Consider the following 18,620-nt stretch of genomic DNA (forward strand, 5'->3'; position numbering starts at 1 on the left):
GCTAATTTAAAATGATATAATTGTGAAGAGCTTCAAGAAAACTGGAATCTCGAACAATATGAATGGCACAGAAGACGACTGTATCTGGGAGGAGAATGACAATGATGAATGATCAGAGAAGGGCAGACGAGACAACTTCTGAAGAAAGCAACATGTGATAAGGGAAGTCCTTTTTCTTCCAAATTACCGTAATAATCTGTTGATGGTAGGCAGATCCTAATATGAATTTTATAGTTTACCATATCATTTAAACTTTTTTATTTTCCTTTTTCAGGCTTTTTCTTTTGTATGTGTTGTTGTCGTATGCAGTCATATGGCGGCGAGCAGTGCATATGGTTAGATGGCAACGAGTAGTGCTGCACTAGCCCACTTTGTTACCAACAATATTATTCTTTCTGTTACTTTAGCTGTTGATAATCCTCCAGCATTCCAGTCCAAGATGTAGTTGTATCTCCTTTTTTGCTCTAAGAAGAGTCTATAGTTGTTACTCATTTCGCAGCAAATTTGCTCCCAGGGGACACCACGGGGAGGAGAGTAACTTCGTCCCCCATATACCGATGGAATTCCGTCACTTTTTTTTTCCGAATGGAAAGCACGCAAGAAAATATTACAGCTGCCAGAGGGAAGTAATGGGAAAAAATTGATGAACTATCAATGGAAATAAAATATAAAGGCCGCAAGGAAGCTGTAGCAAAATTTAGGTTGATGACAGGATATGACTGCCTGGCTCACCATCTACACAGGATAAGCATATACCAATCCAACAGATATGTTTTGTGCAACAATTCTGACCAAATCAACACCTTCTGTTCTGCCCAGCCTTAAACCCAACTGCACAACAGACTGAGGACCTTGTTAGCTTGTACTGGGAAGCTAGAGAGAAAAATAACTTTATCGTCAATTCTAGCCATTGGAAAATAATAAATTCTTTCTTTTTGTTTAATTAAAGTTACTTATATAAATTGTTTATCATAATTATTTCTGTAGACTTCAAAATAAATACCAGTATAACTTTATTGAGTTCTATTTGTGAATATTTATTTTAGATTCAAAATTAAACTCACATAATTTTCCCTCCCCCCATTTTTCATGTTAAAAATTGCAAAAATAAGGGGAGGGGGGGAATTACGTGAGTACATATGGTATACCTTATTTTATTTCAAGGAGTGCAGTTCGGTGGCTTATTTGAACACCGAACTGCACTCCTTGAAATAAAATAAGGTATAAGTATTCTACAACACAACATGACAATGATCAAAATATGACATTGAGCATGAGCATACTTGAACCATAATGAATGCCGATGTTATTGTTGCACAGGCCTATACTATGCAATACAGTATAAAAACGTTCGTTCTCTATAATGTCATTATGAATGCACTATGCAAATAAAATTATGGAAACAAATAACAGTGAATGAAGATCCAAAGCCAAGGGCATTAGCAGCGAACAAAAATAACAGTAACAGCAATATAAAATTATTGCCAGCTCAAGCCTGTGACATTTATTTTTAATTAATTTGTTGATTTAGTCATATATACATTTCTTTCAGTGGGTCCCCTGAAGCTCTTTGATGGGTCTGCAAGGCTCTTAGTTATTCCTTATGCCAATCTGTGACTCTACAGGTGGCCAATGGTTATAGTCCTGAGAGAGAGAGAGTCTCTCTCTCCAATGCCTACCCACTTCACTTGCGTGATTCGGGTTCCGCATATTGCGGATAGATAGCAGAACTGTGACCTATTTTCTAGTTGTACACCACTTCGGCGGGTCACATTATACATGATGTGTATCTGTGGAGAGTTATGTCGTGTACCAGGGTGAGTGTATGTGTAAGTGTTCGTGTAAGTGTAGTGTGTGGAATGAGTGATGATGATGAAGATGAGGAAGGGAGAAGGGGAAACCCGGTGCCAACACGTAGCCTACTCCTGTCGAATAGCACCAAGGGGGCCACCAGGCTTAATGTCCCCATCTGATGGACGAATCATTATCAACAGTGACATATGCCTTCGCTTCATATGCACTGTGGAGAGATTTGGGATTTAACCCAGGCATATTGGTGCACAATCTAGTGATTAGAATTTGTATGTTTTGCATGTGCATGTAAGCATATGGGTTTATGCACATTGGCAGAGAGAGGGGTTGATAATGGATTCTTCTCATTGTGGTTCAAAGAGTGATTTACCAAAATGCTTGGGGCACGAATTTCAACTATCTTGACTTGATTAGGTTTTATGCATCATCTTTTCCATTTTATTATTTATTGATGTGAAACATCTGTATTGGATTATTAATCTGTAATGGCTTATTTGTTTTCAGACACTGAAAACATCAATTCTGTGTTTCTGGCTATGCGGCATGCAATACTACATATAAATTTACACGACTACAATTTTGCATAAAGGAGTTGCAGTGTTGTGCTAGTATAATTTTGCAAAACATTCTTTAAGTGAAAGATTTTGTTTGCTGTGCTTTCTTACGAAGTTGTCAACATTGAATAAGGAATTGAATGACAAATGTGAGAACAGTATTCGCTTCCGTGTTTCATGCAAATAATACATTTCTTAGGCAACTCTTCCTGGAAAGAGAGGGACTAAGTTTATGAAACAACCGTTCAAGTGACTCTCTGTCATAGTTTCTATAATAAAGTGAAACAGAGATATAATGCTTGCAGAGGCTATTCTGATTAATCCTTCACAATCTCTTTCCTAAACCATTAAAATGTGATATAAATTGAAATTTCTATCTAATATAACTTTAATGAATTTTGAGATAATGTGCAACCTAAGCTACAGCCTTTATATATAAAAAAACCCACATATAACTGAATTATTTTCATACAATGATAGCTTCTATAGCCAAGAATTTGCTGTTCCATCCTGATAATAAACAATTTTGGTTGTAGTCAATACAATAGCCATAACCATAGCTTGTTTTTTATCGACTTAGTAAAGTAAATCCATGGCGCTACAGCCCATGAAGGGCCAAGATCAACCAGTCAGCTGCTGGCCTCACGTCCACATGCCAAAGCAGAGGTGGACGATCATCACTAAAACTCTTTTCATAGGAAAATACTCATGTGGTATGAACTACTTACAAAGGAAACACTCAATATTTGTTCCTGTTGAATCTCTTCTTAATAATGTATTCTATAGTGGAATTTTGTAACTCGTGCAGCATTTACGCACAATTCATGCATGACATAAATGGATGAATATATGGTGAGTCCCAGGGAACATTCCTGGTGCTTCTGCCGACCAGCAGCAGATCCTTCCTGCTCCTGCTGCTACTTGCATCTGCGAACTCATGGCACTCGTCAGATCAAAACTTATGTACTGTGTTATGTTAAAGACATTCTGTACTCACCTTCCTCACAGTGGAAGTGTTATTTATTTTGTGTGATACATAATCTACATCATTATAAGAAACTATGATTTACATGCATCAGTTTCTCAGCACCAATTGAACGAATTTCTGTTCAAAAGTTTTGTTTAAGTTTCTGCAGCACATGATTGGTTACATAAACTTTATTTTTCAATAGGGAATGAACCTCTGTTAATAATTCTACAGCCAAATATACAGGGCATATCAAAAGTCCGGTAACACTTTCAATATTTTATTACACAAAATCTACTAATGATAGCACTTTCAAACACACGTCATTTAAAGTCAAACTCTCAAAGTTCTGTTTACACCTTACAGAGATTCAATGTGTGAACCACGAGTGACTCGGCAGATGTCCAAACGATAATCAAACTCTTCCCATACCCTTTTCAACTCAGCAGCTTCTCGAATTCTGGTTTTTAGTTCCTCTAAATCACGTGGCAAAGGCAGTACAAACACACGGTGAACCACGAGTGACTCGGCAGATGTCCAAACGATAATCAAACTCTTCCCATACCCTTTTCAACTCAGCAGCTTCTCGAATTCTGGTTTTTAGTTCCTCTAAATCACGTGGCAAAGGGAGTACAAACACACGGTCCTTTAGATATCCCCACAGAAAAAAGTCATATGCAGTCATATTGAGTGACCTTGGTGGCCATGTCATGAAACATCTGTCCCTTGCTCCAGCACATCCTATCCAACGATCAGACATCTCCGTATTCAGGTAAGCACGAACTGCATTGTGGAAATGTGGCGGAGCCCTATCTTGCTGAAAGATGAAATCGTCATCGAGATCTTGTCTAAGTTGAGGCACCAACCATTGCTCCAACATGTCCAGATATGAATGTCCAGTCACAGTAGCTTCAATGAAGAAGAAAGGTCCGTACAGTTTTCGTTGTGACAACGTGTAGAAAACATTCACCTTTGGTGAATCACGCTCATGTTCAATGATTCTGTGAGGTTTCTGTGTACCCCAAACACGACAGTTGTGCTTGTTAATTTTCCCACTCGTATGGAATGTCGCTTCGTCGCTGAAAATTAAGCGGCTGAATAACTTTGAGAGTTTGACTTTAAACTGACGTGTGTTTGAAAGTGCTGTCATTAGTAGTATTTTGTGTAATAAAATATTGAAAGTGTTACCGGACTTTTGATGTGCCCTGTATATGAATATTTTTATTAATCTGACATAGTACGTCAGTTTTAATCCAGTGAAGCCCTGTCAGTTTGCTGATGCAACAATGGTGGTAGCGAGGGGGGGCCTGCTGCTGGTCGACTGACAGAAACATTGGAAAAGTTTGCTGGGACTTACTGTACGCCTATGTTTTGAATGAATGTCGCTATTTCTGAGTTTATAATGCTCTTGTTGTGTACAAGATACATGTTACATAATGCAAGATTATTTTAGTCCTAATTAACCTATATAAATTTTCATTGTTGTCAACTTAAACTTACAGTAAAGGTTGCAATCATAATTTTCATGTAAGCTCAGGATTATGTACGTATGAACATTTATAAGCAGAGATATTTGCTATTGGAAATATTTTTTGTCAAGTTTAATGTATACTGGTAATTTGATCACAAAATAATTGTGAGATATTCAGGAATGAGTTTTCAAAATGTTATGAAGCATCAGAACATAGCTAAAAATTGAACTCAAGAGTTATATATCCAAAAAGTGTTCAGACTTTTTCGAAATATTTTCAGAATGTCATATTTTAAGTACCAGTATTTGATTATGTTCTAAAAGCTTGTACTTGAAGTTAGAGATTGCAATAACTATTTATGATGTGGAATTATAATAAAATGAAATAAAAATAAAGTTAAAATGTTCAAATGCATTACTAGGCAATTTTATTTTCTTTATTACGAATTTTAAAAGGAATTTTGTATTTGCAAAGATTTGAAAGAAATATATTTCAGAAAATATTCAAAAGATTGCATTTATCTAGCACTTTTTTATATGTAATGGTGGACCTCACATATTCATATGTGGTACTCCATTACCATTTATTACAATGACACTTGCAGTAAGCACTTTGTAATTCATAACCTCACCCCTACCTATATACGGTGCCTTAATTTTTGCTTACACACGCCTCCTAATTCTATAGTTACTAGTCAGCAATTTTAAAGTATCTATTTATAATATCTTTCCTCCTATGCAGCAGTAAATTATTTCCTTTCCTAATGTTAGTCCTAACTGAATATTTCTACAATCCTGACTACCTCTTTCTGAACATCTTTCATTTTTATTTGTAACCTACTATATCTCTCACTATAAGCTCTCTTAATTTTTCTACTATATTTATACTATTCATTACTCCATAGATGCCTTTTAGTTTCTTTATCTGCGTTAAACTGCAAATTACTCTCTTTACTATAATTCATCTAAACCACTAATACTTATTAGTTATTACTTACTGGCTTTTAAAGAACTCGGAAGTTCATCCCCGCCCTCACATCCTGAGCAAGATTCATCCAATCTCTACCATCATATCCCACCTCCCTCAAATCCATTTTAGTATTATCTTCCCATCTACGTCTTGGCCTCCCCAAAGGTCTTTTACCCTCAGGCCTCCCAACTAACACTCTATATGCATTTCTTTCTCTTTCATTAGTCGTTTCACTTGGAGATAAAATCAGATGCTGACATTTACTGTGATTAATATCAAACCCAAGTTTGATCATTCTTGCGAAATTAAATGGATATCTTGAAGAATACACTGGAAATTCTTTTTATGGTATTTGATATAAATAGCAATATCATCTGCAAACAGCAGTAACTTAGTAACATGAAGCTGAATATTGCTTTCCCCCCCCCCCCCTTCCTTTTATGGAGGAGGAATCCGAAGGCTTACGCTGTAGCCTGAGGCTTATTGTGCTTACCACTTCTGTTCTGTAGCTGAATGGTCGCGTATTGCCAATAATAAATTTAAGACTACTACGACATTCTTTTCATTTTTTATTTTTAATTTCAAGGTACCTATGTTATACTAGTATTTAATCAGCATAGATGTTATTTATGTAATAGAAATATTTTGATTAAATTTCAAAACTCACGATTAACTCGAAAACCTTAAGCAATGGAAATATTTTGAAAACAAATTTGAAATCAGCGTGATGATTTCTGTGAGAATCTGCAGTTCTAACAGACAGAAGTTTAGTCGCTGCATATGGATGTTCGCCAGGCGAAAGCACTCCATTGTTTAACTCGCCAAAACTCGGAAACCAGTAAAGATTTGAGTTGCAGCCAATTTTGAAAGTAATTTCAATTCCTTCTAAACATTTCTCTCGCTTTGACCCCACCATTTAAAGTGAAAAATAAAAAAGTTTGTCGCTTATCAACTTTTGAGTGTGTCCATGCTTATTCTGAATGGAACACTTCCAGGTTAGTATTTTGTTTGCCACTTTCCCAAAAATATATTCCGAAGTTTTTTCTATGTTTTCCTTAGACATTTATCTATGAATCCTAAAAATTACAGCACGATTGATTCACTATCATAAGAGTTACGACGTGATAATGTTTAACAGTGCGGTGAAGATCACTCATCTGCTTGCTGAGAACGGCAACGAAAGAACCAAAATGGCGAACGATTATACCTTCCTTACAGAGCCTTACATATTGGGGTAATACTCTACTACTGTCCATGAATGATGTAATTCAATAAGCAAATGATAATAGGTACTATATACAAGGTGGAAGTGAAATAGCCGTCTAACATGCAGTCCCGTCCAGCGCTGTGGAGTAGTGGTTAGCATTTCTGGCCATGAAACGAGTGGGCCCGGGTTCAAATCTTGGTTGGGGTTTTTTCCGGGCTTTTCCCTCAACCAATTGAAGCAGAATTGCTGGGAAACTTTCGGCGTTGGATCTCGGACTCATTTCCCCATCATCAATATTCATATAATCACCATCATCCATATAATAACCCAGGTTAAGTTCATGGTGCGGCATGCTATACTTGTATAAGAGCGCGGCTGTTCACTACCCAATCATTCACAGAATAGGAGTGGTAAGCACAATAAGCCTCAGGCTGCAGTGCAAGCCTTCGGGTCCCCCCTCCATACAAGGAAAAAAAAAAAAAATGCAGTCCCTGTAAATATGCGGTTTACACACAGTTCCTTGAAGAGTGTCTTGTTGGGGTTTTACGCTAATTATTATTATTATTATTATTATTATTATTATTGTTATTATTATTATTATTATTATTATTATTATTATAATTATAAATTTTTGGCGAAGAGCCCTGGTAGGTACTATTTTATTTAAGACTACAACCCCTGCTCTCACCCCCCCCCCCCTCCCTGTGCACGTCCCACTTAGCACGCATTACCATGTTTATAACATTAGACCTTTGACTTTAAAACGGGATATCCTTTAGCATTATCTGCTGATTAGTTGCCATTATAAATTACTACTAATTTCGTAATACCCCAACTTCAATATGGCACTGATTTCAAAGACTTATTGTAGCCTACACCAAAAGCGCCCATTGAGTCACAAACATATAAATTTGTAGTCACTGAAGGGCGTAAAATAAGTAGATATTGACTAGTTTTATATTATTTATTTATCTAAACAATAACACCTCCCTGTATTAACAGGCTGGCACAAAGCCAGAGCATATTGTACAATAGGCAGTTGAAAGTACAAATAACGTAATATGTTTAATTTTAATGGAGTCACACAACAATGAATAAATAATTAATTATTTGAAGGTCACTGTTGACCGTAGAGATGGTTTCAGAGTAGAAATATGGATCATCTCAGAGCTGCAAGAACAATGTCGTCAATGGCCTTCCTCTGTAGGCCGAAACGTTGCCAGATTTGGGAGAAGAAACCAGGAATAGTTCCATGCGCTCCAACCATAAGGCCTATTACTGAAAATTAGTTGTAGGCCATATTTGTCCATAAAATATGGAACAGTATGTACATAGATGTAGTTTTTTCCTACATCTTCAGGTTGGCTCTTTTGTTTTTCAAATTTAACGATGGGATCGATGATGTAGCCATTGTTATTATTTGGTGGGATGACAATCATGTCTATTCTTCTTGTACAAAAGAGCCAACCTGAAGATGTAGTTTTTTCCTACATCTTCAGGTTGGCTCTTTTGTTTTTCAAATTTAACGATGGGATCGATGATGTAGCCATTGTTATTATTTGGTGGGATGACAATCATGTCTATTCTTCTTGTACTGCCATTGCCTGCCAGTCCGTGTACTTCTTCGAACTTGAAAATTTATTGATCTAAACTGTCGGCGATCATCGAACGAATTCTAAGGTGTCGTGAGTTATGGATAGGCCTACTTCACCGTGCGGACAAGAGCCCAGGACATGTGCAAGTATTTCTGGCTCTCTGTGGCATCGCCGACAAAGGATGTTGTCCCAAGGTCTGCCCGGAAGGGAACTTACTCAAGACATGTGTGGAGTCATTTTAATAGCTTCGCGCCACTCGCTAGAGGTTAAGCCTTCACGATGTCGTATCCATTCACTAAAGTAAACTCGCTATATAGCTCTACGCCAAGACCTTTCTGAGGTAGATTAGCCCATGCCTGTAATTCCTTTTCCTCATAGTTTTTTCCTCATACGTCGAGCGTCATACAAACTGGTTCGTGGGTCTTTAATTACGTCGGATGCCTTGGTTAACTGCAAAGATTTGATGCATTCGGTGAGTAAAAAATCTGGAGTAGCTGTGACGTAGGGATTGGCTGACAGTGCGAGGACTCTACAAGTATTGGCGTGCTGAAGATGGGCTTCCCACTCTGCTTTGAAGAGACCAAGACCTTTACACTTCATATACTGTATGAATAAAGCATATGGTCTGGCGTGTCCGTTGGGAGCTGTAAAATTTGTACACATGCCTTCTCAAATCACGATTTCAGCTATTCTGTGCTTTGAAATTATAAATCTTGTAAATTATTGTTATATGCTGTAATATTTAGGCCTAATTAAAAATATGTAATGACTCACTTCTAAGGAGTTTTGGTTACACACAGCGTGTTACCAGTTATCTTTCAAAAGTAAAATATACGGTGTTTTTACGAGAGAAATTTTTGTTTATTATACCGGTATATGACTATTTTAATGTTGTGTATTAAATTCAATATTCTTTTGTTTCTGATTAATCCAATATGGAAGATAGTTAATGGTGTAGCTAATTATTACTCTTCGTATCGCATTTCATCTAATAAAAACTAGCTATAAACAGTCATTTAATGTGCAGTGTTTAAAATTTCAGTCACCATGGATAATATGTGGAATTTGCCAAATGAGAAAACGTACCTTCCTGGCAAATACTTATGGAAATGTTTGGTATGTATAGGCCTATATCGGATTTATAAAATAAAACCATCTGCCCTTCAATAAGGATAACCACAGGGATCCAGAAAACAAATACACGTGTAGAAGTTTATAATGAAAATACATACAGTAAATTTCAAAAGAAAAAGTGAGGTGAAATCATATTATTTGAAATATAAATGAAATTGCAAAATTTGAATTGAATCCTTCAGAATTTCTCTAAGGATTTTCTCAGTGTTATAAAATGTGAATAGGCCTACGACCTACAGTACATTACCGAATGTTTTGGTATTTAGTATTTTATTCTTCAGGAATTAATAAACAATGTACCGGTACTTTACTATTTTATACCTATGTGTAACAATAAATGTAAGTGTTTATCCTAAAATTTAAGGTATGTATCCCAATGGATCATAGTAGGTCAAACATAGCAGTACTCCAATAAAATTATCGACGAGAGCAGTGAATATTTTTTCCTTCGTGTTTTAAGTGAAAATTCAGAAGGCCAAAGAAGTCAGCATTGCGCGGTTATAGTTCAGTTTTCTCTTAAAAGTATGAAATGGCCGAGTTTTTGTAATGATAATGAGTGATAATCATTTAGCTGATGTAATAACGAATTACTTTTTTTTTTTTTTTTTTTTTTTTTTTTGTAAACCAGAAAGTGTGATGGAAGACAAACTCTTATTGATCTGAATCCTGCAGTGGTGGCTGGTGAGGCATTCTGGTGGTGGTGCCAAAAATGAAAAAAGGTTTTACGCAAATTACCCTAGTGAAACTGATAGTCGCAGCTCACGTTTACATTATGTTAAATAAAACACATTAATTAAACCAGCTATTTTACCAGGTGTACAGTTAATAATGCATCTAGTAACAGTTACAATAACATTTCCGAAACTAATAACGAAATTTACAGATACAGATAATGCAAAACTTTCACAGTATTGTTAGTAAAATACAAATAAATCTTATAACCAATAAAATTACTGGCAAAAACACACGAGATAAACAGTGATATAGATAATAAACGAACACGTTTGCATTTTATTTAACAAGCCGATGAATCCAAGGCAGTGGCCTGAATAACACATGTTCATGTCCTGCATAGATCTCGTGTATTGTTAACAAAAGCATCAATACTATAGCAACAGTGCAGCGATATTTATTTGCCGCAAAATAAAACAAAATAATATTACACAACATTAACAAACAGTGTTACATAATATGAAAAAAATATTTATCTTTCTAAAAAGAACCGTGGCTATCTCCTCATTCAATATAGTTAAACGGATAATATTTTACACATTCAAATCCAAGTTATGTGCATTAGTTTTGAATTGGCAACATTACATTAACATCTGGCGCGGAACTTTAACTTGTGTTTTCGTGCAAGTCTGCGGTTCATGGTTCCCTTCCTAACGTCTCCAATAACCCTGCCATCTAGCGAAATTTCTGCATTACTGTGCTCTAGTGGGCAGAATATTAACTACTGAGTCAAACTGAATTCGGCTCAAAGTCTGCCATAAGAAACGTATAGCCTATAAACTAGAATCAGTAGCCTTTTGTACAGTGTCATATGGAAGTAGGCAGTGCCACACAGAAGTGGCTCCAAAGTTCGGAAAAACGCTGCAAGAGTGCGTCCCGATCTGTGCGCGCGCTCGTTCAGATGAAATATGAATAAAATGTGTAGAAATAAACTATTACAACTGCTTTTCAGGATATTATTTTTTGTTTATTTCATTGGCGGTGCCATGGCACACTGGCACTACCCCAAAAGCCGCCCCTGGAATCCTGTGTTGTAATTCTTTTAGGACTATATTTAAAGATCTTTATATTGCTTTCTTTGTTATTGGTATTGAATAGATAAGTACTTGATCAGACTTTTTTATGATTATAAATAAGATTATAAATAGATACACTTTATTATTTCACAGGCAAAAACTGAAATCCGAATAGCCATTACAGCAGCTGATAAACGTATGGCTCCTACACTGATGTATTTAATAGCAAAAGGAGATGCTTTTGGTAAAAATCAACCTGTTGTTCTACATCTCATAGATATTCCTGAAAATTTAGATATGGTTCGAGGATTTGCTATGGAATTGATGGAAAGTGGTCTGCCACTTTTGAGAGGTAATCACTGAATTTTTTAAGTACTGGTACATTATGTAGCACTGTACTCTCCTGTAACAAATAATAGGCTAATCATTAAAAGAAATTACTAGCATTGGAAATCCCGGCAGTATATTTTTCTCTAGGCTATAGGTATTTCCGTCACATAACATGAAGGCACTTGGGGGGCATGGAGGTAGAGCTCCATGCTTTCCATGACTTTGGCACTAGAATGAGGTGGTGTGGTCGGCACCACGCTCTGACCGCCTTTTACCCCCAGGAAAGACCCGGTACTCAATTTTATAGGAGGCTGAGTGGAAGTTTGGCAACGAGAAAAAGTCCCGTTACTACCCGGGATCGAACCCCGGACCTTCCAGTCTGTAGTCAGCTGCTCTGCCAACTGAGCTACCCGGCCGAATAGTTATGATAATATATTTCTCTAGTTGGATCAGTGAAATTAAAGATTGGATATAGGCCTAAATGAGGTAACGGTGTAGTTCTGGGTATTATTACTAAGATTTCGTAGGGTCTACAGAGTAATAAGTTACGGAACTTCAGGTTTTTTGTAGATTGAGAGTTTTCTTAAGGTCGAGAATCAGGTTAGGTTAGGTTTGTTGAGGCTTTTGGTACTATGCCTTAGGCCTACATATATAATTACGGTATTATATTACGTAGTCACCATCTTTGTTTTGTCAGTAGAGTGTCGTGGCTAACGAGAGAGACAGGTTACAGCGCGACGTCACATTCTTAGTCATAACATGGCCAACATTGAACAAGTTTATATATAAATGCATGTTTAACATGAGTTTAATATAGCAATTCCTTTGTTTTTTAGAACTTTGAACATGTATTTATATTAGATGATTGTCAAGATGGCCATGACTAGACCATGATAATCACGTGACTCCAATTCGTGCCGAAACCTGTCTTTCTCGTTAGCCATGGTAGAATGTAATATGACTATCATATTTTTCAGTAATTCTTGTACCATATGCAAATATAATAAATGTAATGGGTTGATTATAACATATTATTATTCTTCGTCTTCATCCTCCTCCTACTCCTACTAGCTTTTTCACCACTACCAGTATCTTAACACGATATTCATGAACTTTAATTGTGGAATTAATAAAATGTGTAAATATTTATTATATCTAAGTTTAAAAAGTTCTGCAGTTACTCTAGTAGTTTAGTACCATACGTAGAGTGGATGTGGACTTGGTTTGAGTACTGGTAGTTACTTTGTGTAGGTACTATACTGTACATGAGAAGAGTAAATGACTAACGTGCAGTAAGTAATGCAGAAATCTGGAGAATTTAGTTCTTAGATGTTATTTATTAGATGTTAGTAAATCCATTGTGTTAAATGATTAACCATATCATAGCTCAGAGGATTTTTTTTTTTTTATTATCCAATTTAATAAACCCTATTTCACCCTGAGGTATATTAGGGTTATAGCTGGCATCAAAATACATATTTTATAAGCAATAAACAATAATAAAATTATAATACAAAATTGTGGTCAAGGTTACAATTCACATGAATTATGTACAAGAATGCACCTTAATGAAAGAATGGATCGTTTCATAAAGCCTCAAGGCGTGTCTCTATATTTATATCTAATGGTTATAGGAAGAAATATATATATATATATATATATATATATATATATATATAGCTATTAAACATGTTATTTTAGAAGCAATAAATAGCTATACTAAGAGATGGCTTAAAATTTACGAATTAAATACATTATTTAGTAACAACAAATGGCAATAATCAGGTATTACAAGAAATGGCTCAAAATTAAAAATCAAATGCCTAATTAAAATAAAAATTAATACCAATAGTACAATATTATAGTATGCGAAATTGAAGACTTACAGTTTCATTATAGTTGATTAGAACTAATACGATTTTTTTTTCCCGGAGTAATTTAACATTTTACAGTTTCACGAATATTCTATTCAAGAAGGACATGATTTGGAGTTGGTAAGTATATTGGTTAACGGTTTGGTAAATGTATAATTTAAAGTTTTCAGTAACAACTCAAGCTCGTATCTTTCACGGCAAAAGACTGGACAATCATATAATACATGTTTGACATTCCTCCCCACAAATGCAAGTTGCATCGTCTTTAATATGGAATCTATTAAAGTATTCCCCGAATTTTTCATGCCCAGTCAAAAACTGTGTCAGTACGAAATTTGGCGTTATTACTTTACATTTATTACGATCATAGACCGTTGGAAAATATAGCTCTTTTGTAAGAATTCCCTTATCACTATTGACCCATCTTTCGTTCCATTCTTGCATATAATGTTCTTTGGCTACTTTTTTTGATATAGGATATCGGACATAAATTGTACGACAGCGGCACATCAGAGTTGGCTGCCATCTTTGCCAATTCATCGACTCTCTCATTTCCAACTATCCCAGTATGCCCTCTGACCCAAGTTATACAAATATGGACGGCACTTTTCATTATTAAAGTTCTTATCTCTGAGGCTATAATGTTAGTGTTATATTTATCATTAATTGATATTACTGCTAACTGCGAGTCACTGTGAACGCAAGCGCTGTAACCAGACTGACTACAACATTTGATTGCTTCTTGCAAAGCTAATAGTTCCGCCTGAAACACTGAGCACTCTGAGGAGAGTTTGAAGATAGCTGAGGTGTGTTCGCTGTCGTTCCTGTAGGCAACAAAGGCACAGCCTACTTTGGCATTTTCAGAGGAAATTTGTTAAGGCCACTCTTAATTCCTTGCCACATTTTAAGGTAGGGCCTACTGGTAAATTTATGATATAATTTTTCAAATCGAAATTCACATTGGAATTCAGTGTTATATAGTACTGTTGATTCAGTACTGGGTGTCAAACTAAAGTGGCTCTTCCACACAGCAACTTTCATATGCTTAGCAATGGTAGGCATATACCTATTGGCATGCAGTACACTGAGTTGACGCTAGTAATATGTTACAAACTCGCCCAATTTAACCAACAATACGCTGAAACTGTTCACTGTCCTTTTCTATACATTTTTGGAACCTGCTTAACACTGTCTTCATCACTTAAATTCCTGTTCAAGGAATAGAGGCAGAGATTTTTATTGTAGAGAAAATTCATGTGTAATAAATACACTGTTCTGTCAAGGATCTGTTAATGTAAAAGAACTATTTTGTGGCATATCAGTAGAGTATGTTGGAATGGACTAAGACGACTGAGTAGAGCTTGAAGGAGATGGAATGATAGAGAAAACTTGTTCATCTGGTGGATAATTTTCTTGCGTTTGCTGCAGACAGAAAAGTTTGGCATGTGTGATTGAATTCTGTAATTCTTGCTGCAGTAATATTGCTTCGTGTGATGGAAGCTGACGAAGTTCGGCTGCTACGTACTTTCCAAAGAGATCAAAAACGTCCTCCTGATGTAATTGCACATAAGATTGATTGAAATTTTGAACAGCACTGTTTATTGCTGATGGATTATTTGCTATTCTTTTGTGTGAACTTATGAGTGATGCTTTCATATCTGAAGGTGAATTGGGAAACTTCCTCTTTTGTTGAGAAGAATTTTGCGTATCTTGCGATGCTTTTGTCTGAAGTTCGTCCAAATTCTTTTCTTCATTGCATTCTATATCTCTTTTTACATGATTTTTCTCCTAAAAATAAATTAAAATAATTTCAGTTCTTACTACTACTATTATTCTTATAATAATAATAATAATAATAATAATAATAATAATAATAATAATAATAATAATAATAATAATTATTATTATTATTATTATTATTATTATTATTATTATTAGGGACGTCGCTAGGGGGGTGCGAAAGGGTTCGAAAGCACCCCATAAAAAATCGGAGCACCCCTTTCCGCACCCCAAAGGGCAATTTATTAACAAAATACTAGGCATAAATTATTTTGAAGAACAAAAACAGACAAACAGTTTCTTGGATGTGAAAAAACAACTACGTCCCATAGTGTATCGTAATGGATGTGATGAGCAATAATAATAATAATAATAATAATAATAATAATAATAATAATACCTCATAATAATATTAATAAACAGATGTATAGTATGCGCGCAAGTGCATGAAAGAATATTTTGGATTTTTTTATGTACCACAGTTTTACAGCTCGCACCCCATTTTTAAATATCGCACCCCATCCGCACCTCCCTTGCTCTGATCCTGGCGACGTCACTGATTATTATATACATGTATCAGACCAGAAGAACAGCTGAGAGAACTCACTGTGCAACTTGTTTATATGTTAGAATTTCCCAAAGTAAATGCCCTCCTGCCAGCTAGTCAGTACAATGTTTATTACGAAGACTACACAATTTTTTAATATTAGAAAGAGAACTGGAAATGAGCTTATGTCGAAACCTCACCTCAATTTACGCGCATATGGTTCGATATTTCCACAGAAGATAGAAAAAAAAAAACTTGAAATGTTGCGTTAAGAATCAATGACAAGTATGGGCAGTTCCAGAAAAAAATGGACCACCTAATTTTACTAAGTTGCGCATATGTAGTAAACAAGAGCGACTGTATATTACGGTATATACTACAGTCGTGCGAAACTTGTTGCCTACATATAGATGGACTCCTATCAAGACCCTGGACATTTTTTTTTTTTCTATAGCTTACTGTACTTGGAGACTGTACCAGTAGTTGAGTCACCTTTCTCAGGGAATCTGTATTTTATCAAATGACATGAGAAGCAAAGTCACGCACACAACGTGCTGCACCAGCTAAGCACAATGCATTCAAGGTCGAGGCCGATTAATTTTTCGGCAATAATTTATTCAAGCTTCAATTTCGCAACCTTACAGTTCAGTTACTATGGGCAGCATGGGGCGCACGCAAGGGGTCTTACAGTAGAACACCCCCCCCCCCTTGAACTTTAAAAAAAGAATGACATATTTAGATTTGAATTTTTTAATCTATAATCGTTTTCCCTTCTCTAATTTTCACTGTCAGAGTAACAAAATCTACATCGACATAAGGCATAATCCTCCTACCCCTCGTTCAATATATTCATCATGGCAGTTTCATTCTTCATCCTTGGCGATTTCCATGTTCCATTATAGTGTTTAATTAAATTTATTTCAATATATTTGATTGTTTCCGTGTATTTTCCTGTTATGTAAAGTGAAGTTTCTAACCTATCATAAAGAAATAACTGTTGACTAAATATATACAGGTGTCCCACTTTTCTTGACCATCCAAAAAAAACTGTACGCAAGTATCAAATGAAAAGGTGTACAACTGAAAGGGGGAAATGATACTGATGGGGAGGCAAACTTGTAACATCATTTATTAATGAGATACGAGTACTAACATTGTTTCTTTAAATGACACATGTATTTATTATTCAGTATTTCAATTAAGCTCGTCAAGACCTGTCCAAAAATGTATCCCGGTGTGTCACTCTAATAAACGGAACGTTGATGCCTTGACGGCATGATTCCTGTGCATAGTACATACAAAAGAAGTTGGTGTAAACAATATTATGTAGTAGGCCTACATTGCAGATACCCACGGTCGCGTAACCTATTCTATCTAGCTTCGGTTTACAGTAAACACATGAAACCAAATGTAGCACAGACCACTCATTCATCAGTGTTCAGCGGAATATAAAACCGAAATTACGTGTAATGGGTTACGCAATCCTAAGTATCATCTGCAATGGACTACGTATCGTTTACACCGACTTCGTCAGAATGACTCACTGTGATACATTTTGGAAAGGTCTTGACGAGCATAATTTAAATATTGAATAATAAATACATAGTGTCATTTAAAGAAACAATGTTAGTACTCGTATCTCATTAATAAATAATGCTACAAGGTTGCCATCCCAACAATATCACTTCCCACTTTCAGTTGTACGCCTTTTGTATGAAACAATTTTTCATGTTGGTGCTTGCGTACAAAGTTATTTTGGATGGCCAAGATAAATGGAACACTCTGTATAAGTGATTATTGCGTAAGTGTAATAATGACACAAGCATTTTGTATTATACAAAATTAAACAGAAGTTACAATTTGTTAAAAGTTGGATGGCTGTGAAAATATTACGTTTCAAAGATTTTATAACGATATTCATGAATATCGGTATAATATTAATAAATATACCGTAAAATAATAATAATAATAATATAATAATAACAACAACAACAATAATAATAATAATAATACGGGTACATAAAATTTAAAATTGAAAGCAATTTTAATAATAACTCCCTTCCATACATCAAATATTCATTATATGAGGTCTCGCCATCCTCATTGAATATTAACACGACTACTATGAAGTAGTCAATGTGTATTATCACCATTAAATCGAGAAAAATTCGTTCCGACACCGGGAATCGAACCCGGGACCTCTCAGCTCTGCGCGCTGAGGGCTCTTTCCAACTGAGCTATGCCGGGACACGATCCACGGTGCCGGTCGAACTCCTCTCATTGTACTGTTTTACGGCCTACTACCTGCATTTAAACCTATGTAAGTCAATATGCAGGAGCGCATATTTAAATAACTTTTATGGCCATATTCGAGTACGACCGGCACCGTGGATCGTGTCCCGGCATAGCTCAGTTGGAAAGAGCCCTCAGCGCGCAGAGCTGAGAGGTCCCGGGTTCGATTCCCGTGCCGGAACGAATTTTTCTCGATTTAAAGGTGATAATACACATTGACTACTTCAAAGTAGTCGTGTTAATATTCAATGAGGATGGTGAGATGTATAATGAATATTTGATGTATTAAAATGTTTAGTTATCACAAACTGTTGTTGAATATGGCCATTGATTTCAAACC

General features: G+C 35.8%; 1 protein-coding gene across 5 annotated transcripts in view; it reads left to right on the top strand.

Annotated features, from left to right (window-relative positions):
* Positions 1 to 18,620, top strand: part of LOC138703250 (guanine nucleotide-binding protein subunit alpha-11-like) — a 54,820-nt gene that overhangs the window by 25,688 nt on the left and 10,512 nt on the right. Inside the window, exons 1-2 of one of the 5 annotated variants that reach the window (XM_069830982.1) lie at positions 8,460 to 9,048; positions 11,612 to 11,810. In XM_069830982.1, coding sequence (XP_069687083.1) covers positions 8,929 to 9,048; positions 11,612 to 11,810 — 319 coding nt within the window. In that variant the 5' untranslated portion in view covers positions 8,460 to 8,928. Of the gene's footprint in view, positions 1 to 2,316; positions 4,442 to 8,459; positions 9,049 to 9,539; positions 9,693 to 11,611; positions 12,209 to 18,620 lie in introns of those variants that run through there. The other 4 variants (XM_069830991.1, XM_069831013.1, XM_069830996.1 and 1 more) reach the window with 4 other exon arrangements.

The sequence above is a fragment of the Periplaneta americana genome, chromosome 1 (genome assembly GCF_040183065.1).
Source record: "Periplaneta americana isolate PAMFEO1 chromosome 1, P.americana_PAMFEO1_priV1, whole genome shotgun sequence".
In the NCBI taxonomy this organism is placed as follows: domain Eukaryota; kingdom Metazoa; phylum Arthropoda; class Insecta; order Blattodea; family Blattidae; genus Periplaneta; species Periplaneta americana.